Here is a 14019-nt window from a genome sequence, read left to right as displayed (position 1 = left end):
CGTGAATAAAATAGGATTCTGCTTGCTCTTAAGCTTCCTTCTATTTGATCTTCGTTTAGGAAACTCTAAGTCTCCGTGTGTGTGTGTGTGTGTGTGTGTGTGTGTGTGTGTGTGTGTGTGTGTAAAAATTCTTTCTGATAGCAACCTTTTGTTTAAAAGGTTGAAAATATGCAATGCCCATTCCCGCCCCCCTCCCTTGTCCTTTACTTTCTTTTTGGCAATCAATGCCCGTTTCTTATCCTTACAAAAGAAAGAAAAACTCTAAATCTGTTTCATTAGCATCATCTCTTTGCTCTTCGTAAGACCTAGGGTGAAAATATAACAAGCAGACACACTCTCACACTGTTGTGATTTGGTCAACCACTCGGGTACTATCCATATCCACCATTTCCACACACTCGATTTCCTCGCGGTTTTCAGGATTTTTCTTATCTTTCCTTTTTTTCTTAGAGGGTGGCAGGAAAGTCAGTATCACAGGTAAAATGGCAAAGCAGTGAAAGAAGGTGACAAATGCTATTAAAAACAAGCACCTGAACAGTGTACAGGTCAGATTTGAAGGCACAGCTGCGAGAGGAATCAGACCAACAAGATAGCAGAGGTAACTCTGTAAAATAGCTACCCCGTGCACTTCCAGGGCATTTTTGACCCATTTAGTTCTTGTGAGGTCCTTGCCAAGAACAAATGTGGATAACAGTGGAGCACAATTGTCAATTGTGTAGTTAATTCCATAAATTAAGCAGAGCACAGAAATGCAGTCGAGTTCGACTTTCCATAAGGTCATGAAACCTACAACTCCGAACTCCACGGACACGACCGTTAGAGTGAGCCAGACATTGATCAGGGAATCCGCCACCAGGAATGCCGAGAAGAAGAGCAGGAACAAAGCACTGATGCAGGAGTTGTGCAGGGGGGCGCCCAGAGAGGAGGCGTATCGATCCATGTACACGAAAGACGGGTTGAAAACAATGAACTTCACCTTGGAGGTGACCGAAAGTCTCCGCAGGGTCTCCAGAAGATCGTAGAGTTCTTCTCTGTTGGTTTCCATGGTCTTAGCCACCAAAAACATTCTGGAGGCCACTACATCGAACTCATCATTGTACTTCTTCGAGAAGATGATGTCCTCTTGAAAATGCGAATATTGGGGGGCTTTCAGGAAGGAGTTCCTCAGCATGTCTGTGAAGTTTTTCTTGGGCAAGCCAGTGGACACATTGAGTTTCCGAAGGTAATTTAAATAGCTCTCAAACCAGGATATCCGCACAAACCCCTTGGTATATTCTAGTACATCTTCTTGGACACTAGTGTTCCAGTATTCTATGGACTCATAGATGTAGAACCCAATCACTGGACTGTAGTTGCTGAAGTACTTTTGCTGGGCAGTAGTGTACTCAATGGTTTGTGTCGCGGTCGCTACGATGTTACTAAGGTCTGACCCTTCACTGACCTGCAGATAGCCCATTAAGGCAAAGGAAATATAAATAAGGTAAAAGAGAACTACAAAAGGCTTGACATAGGTGTTGGTTATCCAGTCACAGTAATAGCGTTTGAGGAAACATACCAATAGGTGACTCTCATACGTGTTGGCTTCCTCACCGTCACTTGTGTCCTCGCTGAATCGGGCTGTCAGGAGAAACCTGTACCATGCCGGCTTCTCCTGCAATACATCGGGCTTTGGGACTTTTCTACAGAAGATACTATGCTGGTAATTGTTTTCTATGTAGCCAGTGAACACCAGGCTGGAACCATAAAATGAGAGTACATAGAGGTAGTTGAAAAGGATTGCAATACAGGAATTGCAGCAGAAGATTCTGGCTGCCTCAATGTTCGTGAAAGGGCTGGCCCCTATGCCAAAGGTGACCAGGTACATGGCAGTGGTGAGAGAAAAGGAGAGCATGGAGTCGGCATAGACCTCTGCAGTTCTCTCTTTAACGTGTTGGTCTTCTCTCGTTTTCCTCCAGGAGGATAACATTTCAAAAGTCCCATATAATCCATGACCTGAGGGGGGAGGGGGCAGAAAAAGACCAGATCAAAAGTTTGCAAGACTGATCTCTTTAAAGAGAGGAATCGACTTGGTGATGGGCAACTTACTGGGTCAAGGGAAACAGAACCAGCCCTAGTGTGACCAGTGACAAGTAAACACCAATGACTTCTCCTGTGGAGAGAGAGGCCTGTGTTTGCGTGAATCATAAATGTTAATGGCTAGTCAAAAGGGCAGCCAGAGGAGCTGAGATCTCCGTGCTCCCTCCTGGCTTAAGAGAACTGGGCGGATTTTCGCCTAGAGAAAGCGGACTAGACTTGTGCCTATGTCTCTTGGGGATGGTGTAGATCGGCAGTTTCAGGTTGTTGGTGTAGTTTGCAGAGCATCCATTTCCCTTGGTTGGTGGGACACTTCAGAGGAGATACCTAGTTCAGTGGTCGGCAAACTCATTAGTCAACAGAGCCAAATATCAACAGTACAACGATTGACATTTCTTTTGAGAGCCACATTTTTTAAACTTCAACTTCTTCTAACGCCACTTCTTCAAAATAGACTCGCCCAGGCTGTGGTATTTGGTGGAAGAGCCACACTCAAGGGGCCAAAGAGCCGCATGTGGCTCGCGAGCTGCAGTTTGCCGACCACGGACCTAGTCACTCATCCTTTTGCTTGTCATCCCCACAAGTCTGGCTGGAGGTCAGCACAGAGGAAGGCAGTGGGCAGAGGGTCCTGAGTTACATCTCATCATCTCATTTACGTCTGGCCAAGTGGCGGGCTTTAGGGAGGTACTGTATTCAATTTGAGCACTGACTGGAACTTAAATCACATCCTCTTTTATGTTCCCTTCCCTAAATATCGGTGCAGGAAGCAATAGATCCTAGAGACAGACAGAAGCAAACACAGTAGGAACAAGTCTGAATGAGCAGGAAAAATGAAAGAAGGCTCAAGAGTCATATGACACCCCGCCCCCGTTCTGCAGTTGATCAACATCAAAATCAAAATCAAAATAAAAGGGGACTATCTGTAATACTTTCAACGAGAAGGAATTTAACAAAAGAAGATTTAGGTTGCCAGTTTATGGCTTGCATTTTGTCTCCAGGGACCTGTTTGACCAAGTTTTGTTATTCAAAGATGATGAATCAAGCAGGCGGTGACTTCCGGCTTCTCGGCATTACTTGGCAATGGCCTCTGAGGGAGAGACCAAGACTAGTAACCCCTTTGCTTAACTCCACAGCACCTTTGCCTCCTGGGTTAGCATTCCAGTAACACAGGAATAGTAGAGGTACCGTAAATGCCCATGTTCTCACTCCATTCTACTGTCTGAGACCAGATCTAGCTGGGCTTCTCTCACCTCTCTTGGTTGGAGCCAGGCCCTTCCCCAACCGGCCTCCCATCAATGTGACCCATCGTGTTTTTCAGTAACCCCCCGTCTTGGCACCGGCATCAACAGATCTAATTTTCTGCTTCTGCGCCTTGGCATATTCAATCCCATTATTGAGGATAATAAAATCTTTACCCTGTGGTACAATAGTCTTGTTTTTTAAAAAGGAATTTAAAATCTCCAGCCAAGCGTAATGCTGAGGGAAGTGAGTCACTGTGATGTTGTGTATACAATAACTGATCGCACGTCTTCCCTCGTGCCCAGGCTGGTATTTATAGCCTTCTTGTGAAATCTTGGCCTCAAACCCGAATGCCCATTTGATAGTTATTGCATAGGCCCGTTTCCTCAGAGGGACTTGGCATTTATCTTAATTTACTAGCCATCGTTTTACAGCCACTTTTCGAGGTCAGGTCAAAATTGTCAATTTGATAACTAGCTCTGTGGCCCCTGTTAAATTGGAGGCACCTAAACTCTCCGCACGTGAAGCAAAAAAAATGCCCTTGTTGCCTGGCAGACTGTTGTTAATTATGTTTTCGGTAGCTAACAGCCAGTCTCAGGGGAGAAATCTGGTAAGTCTATTTCCACTGTGTTGTCAGGAAGGACCAACTGACCTTTGGTTAAAAGCAACGTATCCCTTGACAACGAAGGTAAAGGAGGGTTAATATCTCTGAGGTATCTGCACCCTGGGGAAACAGTCTTGACAATTTCATCTAGAGCCATGTAGACTAAGTTCCAATGGGCAAAACAATTTAGCGTTTCACTGAAAATGGCAAATGGAAGTTTTTTACAGTATTTACTTGTTAGAAACAAAAAAAGTTTTAAAACAGGGCTTTAGTACTGAATCATTAAATATGGTAAGAAAATAAGGATGCATATAGAAGGATTTTAATCAGCCATATAGTAGAATTTAAATGAGCTCTGTTTTACACTCCTTTCTTAAAATTGGTGTAATATTTTATAATGACATTATCTGACCCTGATTGGAAGCTACAACAAGAATCCATTTCTTGTCCTAACCCGGTTTGGCCCAGTGGATAGAGTGTCGGCCTGCGGACTCAAGGGTGCCAGGTTCGATTCCAATCAAGGGCATGTACCTTGGTTATGGGCACATACCCAGTAGGGAGTGTGCAGGAGGCAGCTGATCGATGTTTCTCTCTCATCGATGTTTCTAACTATCTCCCTTCCTCTCTGTAAAAAATTAAAAATATATATTTAAAAAAAAATCCATTTCTTACCTTGCCATTGAATAATCTTAGAAGCTAATTGAGAAAATAATTTGCATTAACAGAGCTATGAGGGAAAAAGGATGGTGCTGGAGGGTCCAGAATGAAAATAAATTCAGGGAAAAGGAGAAGTAGGCTATCTGCTTGTCTCTTGAGTTTCGTTGCTGCATTTCAAGTGCTTTGTCCTATAGTTTGATTGTTTTTATTGTATTTTAACTGTTTTCACACATGCTCTTGGGTCTGGGGGCAATTCCAGAGAGCATTCTGATTTTATTCTTAGGCTTCTGGAAACTATGCCTTTCCTTTTTCCCTCTTGCTCCAGGGGTGTGCATGCTGACGCTCACAGAGGCCAGCAGGGATGCCTGAGAAAGAATCTGTCCTACTGATCCCTCAGCATTGGTTGCTAGCTATCATTTGCCTTGCCGCCACCCGTTCCTGATAGGCTAGGATTGTTGTTTCTCAAGCCACACCTCACCAACAGATGCCTTTACCTTAAACCCGGCCCTGGAGTTGTGCAGTATCTTCACCGAGCTCTTTGGATTCCAGGGACAACTGCCTACACCATAACCAGGCCTCCTGCCCGAAGCTCAGTCAATCAGGGGAGGGATGAGTGCCAGCATAGCTGCCTCCCTGGGATTAACAGCCTGGATGGAGTGCCTAGCTAGAACTAGACCTGATTCGCAGCTCGGTATTGATGTTGAAGAGGCCGATCTATGACCCTAAAGCAGAGCTCAACTGTAGGGCCCCTGTTTCCTAGCCTACACTCAAGGGGAGACATATTCCCAGAGCCTCAGGACTTGAAGAGTGCCTTGCACCCTGGGATGCCTGCTCTGCGCATAATTAGAGCCACATTCCCTTTAGTTTTGACTTTCAAGGGTATCCTTTGAAATGTAACCCTCTCCCCGGAACACTGATCTACCAAAGCAGCTTCCCTTAGGTCTGGGGAATGGGACAGAGAGTAGAGATAAGGAGGCAGTGAAGAGGAAATCGTGGGTAGGTCGACTTCCCAGGGACAGACTCCTTCATACTTTCCCCTCCAGCCTTGTCTTTTATAGTCACTTCCGAACGTGGGCCAGTGGGAACCAAGGGAAGGCAGGGAAGAAAGAGTTCGGTAGGCTCGGTTCCTCCCCACTTTCCTCTCTCAGCAGTTGCCTCCCTTCTTCAGCATCACCATCCTCCGTCACTCTCTTAATTTGGGGCCTGGGTTCCAGCAAGCAGGACTCTGAAGCCACATCTTACAGATGCAGGCGAACAGATGCTGCATGTGGATGGGAGAGACTTTTCAGAGGTTTGGCTGTTGGGTTTCCCCATATTGCAAAGGTGCTTTCAAAACAGAAGTATTGCTATCTGCTTTGAACTCTAGTTATTCAATTTTCTCTACGAAGTCAGAGCTCTCTGAGCTTTCCTATTACATCTGACCAAGGGGCCTATGTCATTGGCACAAAGCATCCCTTCGGCATGGGACCATTTTCCATCTCCAATGTTCATGAGGACTCCCGGGTAGCAGCGTTCATGCGGGAAACTACCTAACAAGAAATTCCAAACAGATTTAGCCCTTGGTGACCAAGACCCTACCGTGGTAATGGGAGCCAGGGCTTATCATCAGAGGGGCAGGCCCATGGCCGGAAATTGTGTCATAGTCAGCATGCCAGGAACTGCCCAATATCCCAGGCCATTCCCTCTTAGTCACAGTATTTAAGCCCGTAAACAGTTGCCAAAGGGAACTGTTAAACAACACATACTGATGCTATCGAATTCCGAAGATAAAGAAGCTCTCCAAGTATTCACTTGTCTTCTAAGAGTGCATTCAAGATATTTGTTTCTCTCTTGCTTCCATTGCACGTCTGTAGAGTTACATGCATATCAGTATGTGTCAAGACACACACACAGGTCCAAGTTCTAATTATTCATGAGTGAATGCTTTGAAGGCAACGTGGGCTTTTAGCCAGGCTCCGGGACAAGGACAATAGAGCTAGCTCTTCACCAATGTTCAGACACAATTTGGACCAGGAGTGTAATTGAAATTTTATTAGCAGCAGACTTTGCGATTGTCATCTAGTAAACTCAAATACTAAAGGGTTTTAGGCTGATCATTTTCCTTTTTTCCCCAAAGAATTTTGTATCTTTATGTGCAGTTAACTTCCAGGCTTGGGAGCCAATGAAGAGAAAAAGGAGCACAAGGTGATAAATGACACCAATGGCAGCAAACTTTCAACTGGCTCATCCTGAAGTCATTTAGGGTGAGTGTCAGGAACCTCAGATGAAATCTCACTCTGGTCCAGACCCTTTTCTGGGGCCTGACGCAAAGCCTTCAGGGTTGTTTACAATCCACTAACACGAGGAATCCACTAACAAAGAGCTAAGAATTAACCCAACTTCACCCCGTAGATCTGCCTCTAGGAAGTTCCTCAGAAAGTGAATCATATTTTAAATGTAGTTAATGGTTTTGCTATCACAGGCAATCTGGGTGATTTGGATTTTTTTTCCCCTTTGGTCCATGAACAATCACGGGCAAATTGATCTATTTTGTGCATGTGGCTTTTTGTAAGGCAGCTTTTTCTTTAGGCCCAGATTCTCCCACCTTCCCCGGCACACGCTGCCACAGGCAGAGGCTGACACCTGTAGGCACTCCTCACATTTTAATCCTTTCCGTACTAGCAGGGTTTCCTCAGCCTGACTTCCTAAAAGTAAGCAACAGCTGAGAAGATGAGGAGGTGAAATGGGGTAGTTTGCTGATGGATGATCTTTCGGTTTCAATGCGAAAATTTTTCATACCAGGAGCCAGTGGAGCCAAACCTCATATATGGAAGTAAAATGACTACATTCTTCTAGAAAATCCACAGAGTATAACGACTACATGAGCAAAATCCACTTAAGACAGATTTTATTCGTAGATGAGCTTGACTAAGTAGCTCATGTTTATAAAATGCGTTTCTTTGACTGACACCCACATAAATTTATGATTTTTGTGGGGGTTTTTTAGAAGAAATTTAAAGTGTAGATATGTCTGGGTTGAGTAACATCTATTTTCAGGGGGAAGTTAATTGGGTTACATTTACACTTTGCCAGTTATAAACATTTACTTTCTATGCCGAATTGTTTGGTTTATCACAGCCTGTTTTGTCTCACAGTTAAGAGTGAGAGTAAAGGTCTACTCTGCTTAAGTTAAGACGGATGCTCACATCAGGATGAATACACACATCTTATTCTTTCTACCAGAGACCGGTCATATCATGGTAATTCTAATCACAGTACTGGGTTTTTATCTGAGAAATGATTTTCCTTCACTAAGGAGCTGCAAATAAGAGTCCAAGAAATGACTTTGCTAATAGCTCTTCTGTATTTAAAGATATTTAGATACTGTGTGTGTGCAGCATTATATAAAATTGGTGTGTACGTATGTGGCCCATAATATATGCTATGGTCATTGTGTAATAACTTCATATAGAAGGCATATGTAAACTATAAATATATGTATATATAGCTTATCCTATTCAAACATATTTTGCATATTTGCATATAAAATGTGTGAATATATACTACATAGTATATAGATAAATATATAGTATTTATATTCAAACCATATACACTACATAATATATGTTATAAACACATAAAATACATCTGTATACACACAACCTGAAGTTATTGCATAATAAATCATATTGCATATAATAGCTAATGTGATATATAATATATATTACGCAACCAGGTTATACACACCCACACCCTCGATGAATAGCAGACTGATGTGAAATTTATTTTCCTAGTAAGGAAAAGAAATGCTAGTGCGGCTACATCAATCAATGCAGAGAAGGGGCTAGAATCCCTTTCTTAGGTCCTATCTACATTTTGGCTCTTGTCTGGTGAAATAGCCTCTATGTGAAATGCAGGATTGTCTTAACAATGACCATGAATCTACTTGCATGATGAACTCCTGTAGACCCATCTGGTGAAGACTCCCCAGCCCAGCAGTGACTTTCTGTGACGTTGGCCCAAATGCAACACCACACTAGGTGTTTCCCCTCATGGTTTAATTTTTACCAGCTTAGTGTCCTGATGTTGTCTCCTACTGCCTGGCCTTCGTGGAATCTGCCACTCTCCCATTCCCTAAAGTAGGTGGCTAGACCACCCAGAGTATACTTAAGGAGACCCGGGTCGAAAAGGTGGCACTCTTGCATTCCTCTACGTAACTGAGCTCTGCCTTCCTAGACCTGCAACCCCAATCTTGTTCTTGGCTTCCTTTATGGTTTAGAACAATAGGTTTGTATTTTGTTCAAACCTATTTCTCCCCACCTACCCCTTACTGTAATATGATTTGGTAGAACATGAGAATAAGAGGCTGAGAACTATCCACAAAACTAGAATACATAATCTCCTTGTAAACTAGTCCCACAATAACCAGAGACCATTACAAATAAGTTTTTCAGGGGAAAAAAATTGAAAATATTGTATGAAATTACTCTAATTTCCAATCAGATATTTTAAAAAATGGGAACAAAAAAGCCTCTATAGCCTGGCTGGCATGGCTCAGTGGTTGAGCGTTGACATATGAACCAGGAGTTCAGGGTTCCATTCCAGGTCAGGGCATGTGCCCGGGGTTGTGGGCTCAATCCCCAGTGTGGGGCATGCAGGAAGCAGTCGATCAGTGATTCTCTCTCATCATTGATGTTTCTATCTCTCTCTCCCTCTCCCTTCCTCTCTGAAATCAATAAAATATATTTAAAAAACTCTATAAACCAGCTTTTTCCTAGAATCTACTGAACCTATTAGTGATTTATCTCTAAGCAGAGTATTTCCACAACTCTCTAATATAGTACTTCTATTTTACCGTGTAGATTGTCATATTGTTGCAACAATGGACTTCTACAATAATGTATTAGGTTGAACCATAAGAAATTATTGCTTTTATAGTTCAAAAATGGTTGGATATTGGTGTCAATTTTATAGGTCAAAAATAGTTGAGTATTGGCAATATCATATGGTTTGGGCTTTCTTATTTTAATCTGGCTGATTCCTGCCCTTCCCCCAGTTTCTCATGATTTTAGAAATATACCAGAATACTCATCAAGAAAGCAGAACCTTTCAGGTGTGCTTAAGTTTCAGAGAAAAAATTACTGAGTTGCAATTTTTCATTTAAAACTACTTTGCTTGCACAAGAACTTTTACCACTTTATAAGACTAAGCTCCATATACTACATCATATTCCAGGTGGCACCAAATTACAACAAATTCTTGGAGAACTGAACTTGATCTTCTAGTTTCTGCTAAATACAAATAATCTTAGAATGTATATCTGAAAGAAGCCAAACATCCCTGCTATTATTTTCCTCCTAGCACTTAATCACATTCTTTCTTCCTTTCCCATCCTTGAATATGAGTGTCCAGGCTGGATAATTCAGAAGGAAGAGGGTCTGGCATTTGACCTTCTCAAAATCCTAAACATTTGAAATGACTTGAAAAACATTTTTCTTGAAGAATATTTTTGTCTCATCTGATCTTCACCACTCTTGTATCTTGGTAAATGCAAAGCAATCATTTTAAATGAGATCAACTAATACCCAAACTACCTTTTGCTACAACTTCAATTCTCTCCTTTCAGCTGGTCAGTATATACATGCAGCAACAACCCTTCCAGATGAAGAAGGATCAGAAAATCTGTGGAAATATTAAGCCTGTAGGGAGAGCTTACATGCACAAAACCTATGCTAATTTCTTAAATCACACACAACTGTAGGACAGTGGTGTAAATCCTCATCCTTTAAAGGAAATTCCATAATGGGTCAAAATGATGAGTGTCTTACGTTTTCAAGTGGCAGTTCAAATATCTTAATACCTGATATGAATATAGTTTGGAAATATAAGCTATTACTTTATGCATAAGGGCTATGGATGAAATAAACTCCTCTCCAAATTATAGTTACTAAAAAATGTCAATGAGCATGTATAATACTGTAGACCTTTAAGGATTTCAGCTCTGAATAAACTGATCTGAGTCATATGGACAGGGGTTTTGCCAGAAGTGGGAATGTCTAATATGCATGCTGCTGATTAAAAACATTCTAAATCATGATGTATCTCTGCTTACATCATTGCCAAAATGATTCATCTGTGTAGGATATATTCTTATTGCCAGAGATGTCACGTACCATCTTGGCTAGAAAAACACAGTCATATCCCATTATGGTGAACTCTCAGCGTTTATCCAAATTCTTTCCTATTCTGGAATTTTGTCAGGTTAATACTGCTTGACACACGTGGTCTTAAAATTTTCCATTCTAAATCTACTGCCATTTTGGCATTTGGCTGTGTCTGGCCTTATGTGACCGGCATTACACTGAGAATATTTAGTTTCTCGAGTCTACAATCTATCACATTGTAGACCTATTGTCAGCTAAGGAAATACCAATATTAGAGACTGTTTCTGAGATTCTTTTCCTTCTAAATGAGGCCACATATTTTTAAATTTTTATTTGATATTGTATTGAGGTAACATAAAAAAATCAAGTTTTGCTTAAATCTGCTTAGGTTAAGCATAGTCATTTTGTGTTATAGACAGGCAATTTAAAAAACCAGACAGTTTTTGACTCAGTGCAAAACCCTTAGGACTGTATTTCTTCTTGGTCATTTGAAATATTTATTGGCATTTTAAGACTGGTCATCAAAAACCAGAATTTAACATTGTCCCTGAATACGTTGTCATACGTGCTATTGCTTGTATTTTATTCAATCTCTGAGAATGAAGAGTTTATCTGAGAAATACAGCAGGGCAACAACCATCCTAAATCCAGGCACTGTTGCCTTTATGAGCATATTAAGCACCCATTACATGGTGCAAAGTATTTATTGCAAATGGGCCTTAGCTACTAAAATGCATAGCTTCCTTTCATGTTGTGACTAAGTCATTTGAGACCTCTTTGGACTGAAAATGTACAGAAAGGTTGCATACTGACTGTCAGCAGGGAAAACTGCTATCAAATCAATGCCTAACATTCCTCACAAATTGCAAACAAGCGAGTATTGGGCACCTGCAGCGCTTGGTCTCTTTCATTGCCAATGCCAGCTTTTTCTGAATTGAACTCGGACGTGAAGTTCAGTGATACTCGGTCTCTGCAGGGCCGTGACATTACTATTTCTGGATTTGTTTTTCAAAGACACTCCCCTGTTAACAGCTTCTTTCCATCTCTTACATCCTTCTCTGCCCCAGAACTATCTGGTATATGCCTTTCTGTGTTGACTTTTACTTACAATATTTAAAACCTCTCTAAAAAGTACAAATAGAAGTTTTATGAAATTGTCAATATTATAATTTTTTCCTAATAAAACTAATTTAATGACGTTTTGAATATTTAATGTCATTTGCTTAGTGAAATAGATTTTTTAGTGAAATTAATTTGAAGACGTTTTGAATATTACTATTTTAATATTAATATTAAGAAGCACTAAATATTGTAATTTTATTTTACTTAGTGCAATTAGTTTTTAGGGAGGTTTTGTGTGTGTGTGTGTGTGTGTGTGTGTGTGTGTTGGCTGTTGTCATTTTTTTATTTGACACTCTAAGGAAAAAGGTCAGTGCCCCTGGCTCAGTAGTAAGGTTCGGGAGTTTTAAATATTGTATCATACTTTGAACTCACTGGTAACTACCTAGAGTTTCATAAAACCAGAGACAATAGCCCTTTTTCTTCACTTTTAGAACCTAACTGTCTCCCTTCAGTTCCCCACCCTTTTCTTATTCCTGTTTATCTCCACCCACGAGCCCCCACAAAAATAATCACAACAAAAACCACTATTTTTAAAACGAAAGCTAAAAAAACAACCCAAGCCTGTGACTAAGCATGAGCAAAACATCTTAATTTAAATCTTGACTCAAGCCTCCGTGGAAGCTACACATACTCAGTCCTTACTCACTCTTTAAGAAATCACCCTGTAGACCACCATTGACCCATATCATCATCTGGGGGTTATTTTAAAGAGACCAATTACGCGGCCTTCTTAACAGACTGGAGTCCGGAGGAAGCGTAGCAGCCTCCTTCTCTGCTGTGTTCAGCAGCGATCAGTAAACCCAGCTGGTAGAGCCGCGGCTTGCTCAGTCTCTCTGCACAGTGCCCCACTTTCCCACAAAGGCTACTCATGGCCGCTCCTAGCCTAGGTCTGAATTCCGGCAGCCGCGGAGCAGCGAGGCCAGCAGGCCATTCTGTGGCCTTGCAGCCCCGCCAGCCCTGCTTTTCACTTAACCAGCCATAACGCGGCTGCTTTTCTCTTCAGCTACCCCCAACAGGGCAAAAGGCGCACTCCATCATACTTATTTCTCACTCAACAAAAAAATGCCACTTCGTTTGTCATCTGATTCCCAATATTTTTTTAATTTTGCTGAAGGAATTGATGAGAAGCTGCCAGAGAAAAGGGGGAAAGCTAACCGTTTGAATCCTGGCCCGCAAGGACTCTGCCATCTCAGGCTTGCTGGGCATGCCATCTTCAAGACCAGATGGGCAGAGTAACTGATGCTATGTTATGACCACTATGCCTTTGTCTTTTACTTGTTTGTTTTTTAAATACATTTTTATTGATTTCAGAGAGGAAGGGACAGGGAGAGAGTGGATGCTCGACCACTGAGCCAAAGTGGCCAGGCACTATGCCTTTGTTTTGAGCATTATTTTTTATCAGGAAATTCCTGCAGCCTCCATGGAGAGAATAAAGTGGATTCTTACATCGTCATTTAAAAAAAATACACACACACACACACACACACACACACACATTGAGTGGCCAGATTATTATGATCTCTGAATGCATAATAATAATCTGGCCACTCAGTGTATATCCTATATAATAAAAGGCTAATATGCAAATTGTCCCCTCGACCAGGAGTTCGACCAGCAGGCAGGCCGGTCAATCACCCATGTCCCCTCCCCCTGGCCAGGCTGGCCGGACCCCACCCATGCACAAATTCATGCACTGGGCCTCTAAAGGGTGGGGTCTGGCCAGCCTGGCCAAGGGGGAGGGGACATGGGCGGTTGGCCAGCCTGCCTGCTGGTCGAACTCCTGGTCGAGGGGACAATTTGCATATTAGCCTTTTATTATATAGGATATACACTGAGTGGCCAGATTATTATGCATTCAGAGATCATAATAATCTGGCCACTCAGTGTATATTTCATTGATTTCAGAGAGGAAGGGAGAGGGAGAGATAGAAACATCAATGATGAGAGAGACTCATTGATCACCTGCCTCCTGCACGCCCCCTACTGGGGATCGAGCCTGCAACCCGGGCATGTGCCCTTGGCTGGAATCGAACCTGGGACCCTCCAGTCCACAGGCTGACGCTCTACCTACTGAGCCAAACCAGCTCTTACACCATCATTTTGAAACATTCTCCTGAGTTCACAGCAAGGACAGGCAAAGTTTCCTTCTATTTATGTCTCACTTGTTGCTTTTAAAATTCT

The 14019-nt window shown here is 42.1% G+C and overlaps 1 protein-coding gene across 1 annotated transcript in view; it reads right to left on the bottom strand.

Annotated features, from left to right (window-relative positions):
- Nucleotides 1-266: 266 nt before the first annotated feature.
- PTCHD1 (patched domain containing 1) overlaps nt 267-14019 on the bottom strand; it is a 58851-nt gene continuing 45098 nt past the window's right edge. Inside the window, exon 3 of the mRNA XM_008154577.3 lies at nt 267-1992. Coding sequence (XP_008152799.1) covers nt 338-1992 — 1655 coding nt within the window. The 3' untranslated portion in view covers nt 267-337. The remainder of the gene's footprint in view (nt 1993-14019) is intronic.

The sequence above is a fragment of the Eptesicus fuscus genome, chromosome 1, assembly GCF_027574615.1.
Source record: "Eptesicus fuscus isolate TK198812 chromosome 1, DD_ASM_mEF_20220401, whole genome shotgun sequence".
Classification (NCBI taxonomy): Eukaryota; Metazoa; Chordata; class Mammalia; order Chiroptera; family Vespertilionidae; genus Eptesicus; species Eptesicus fuscus.
This window is presented reverse-complemented; position numbering and strand designations above follow the sequence as displayed.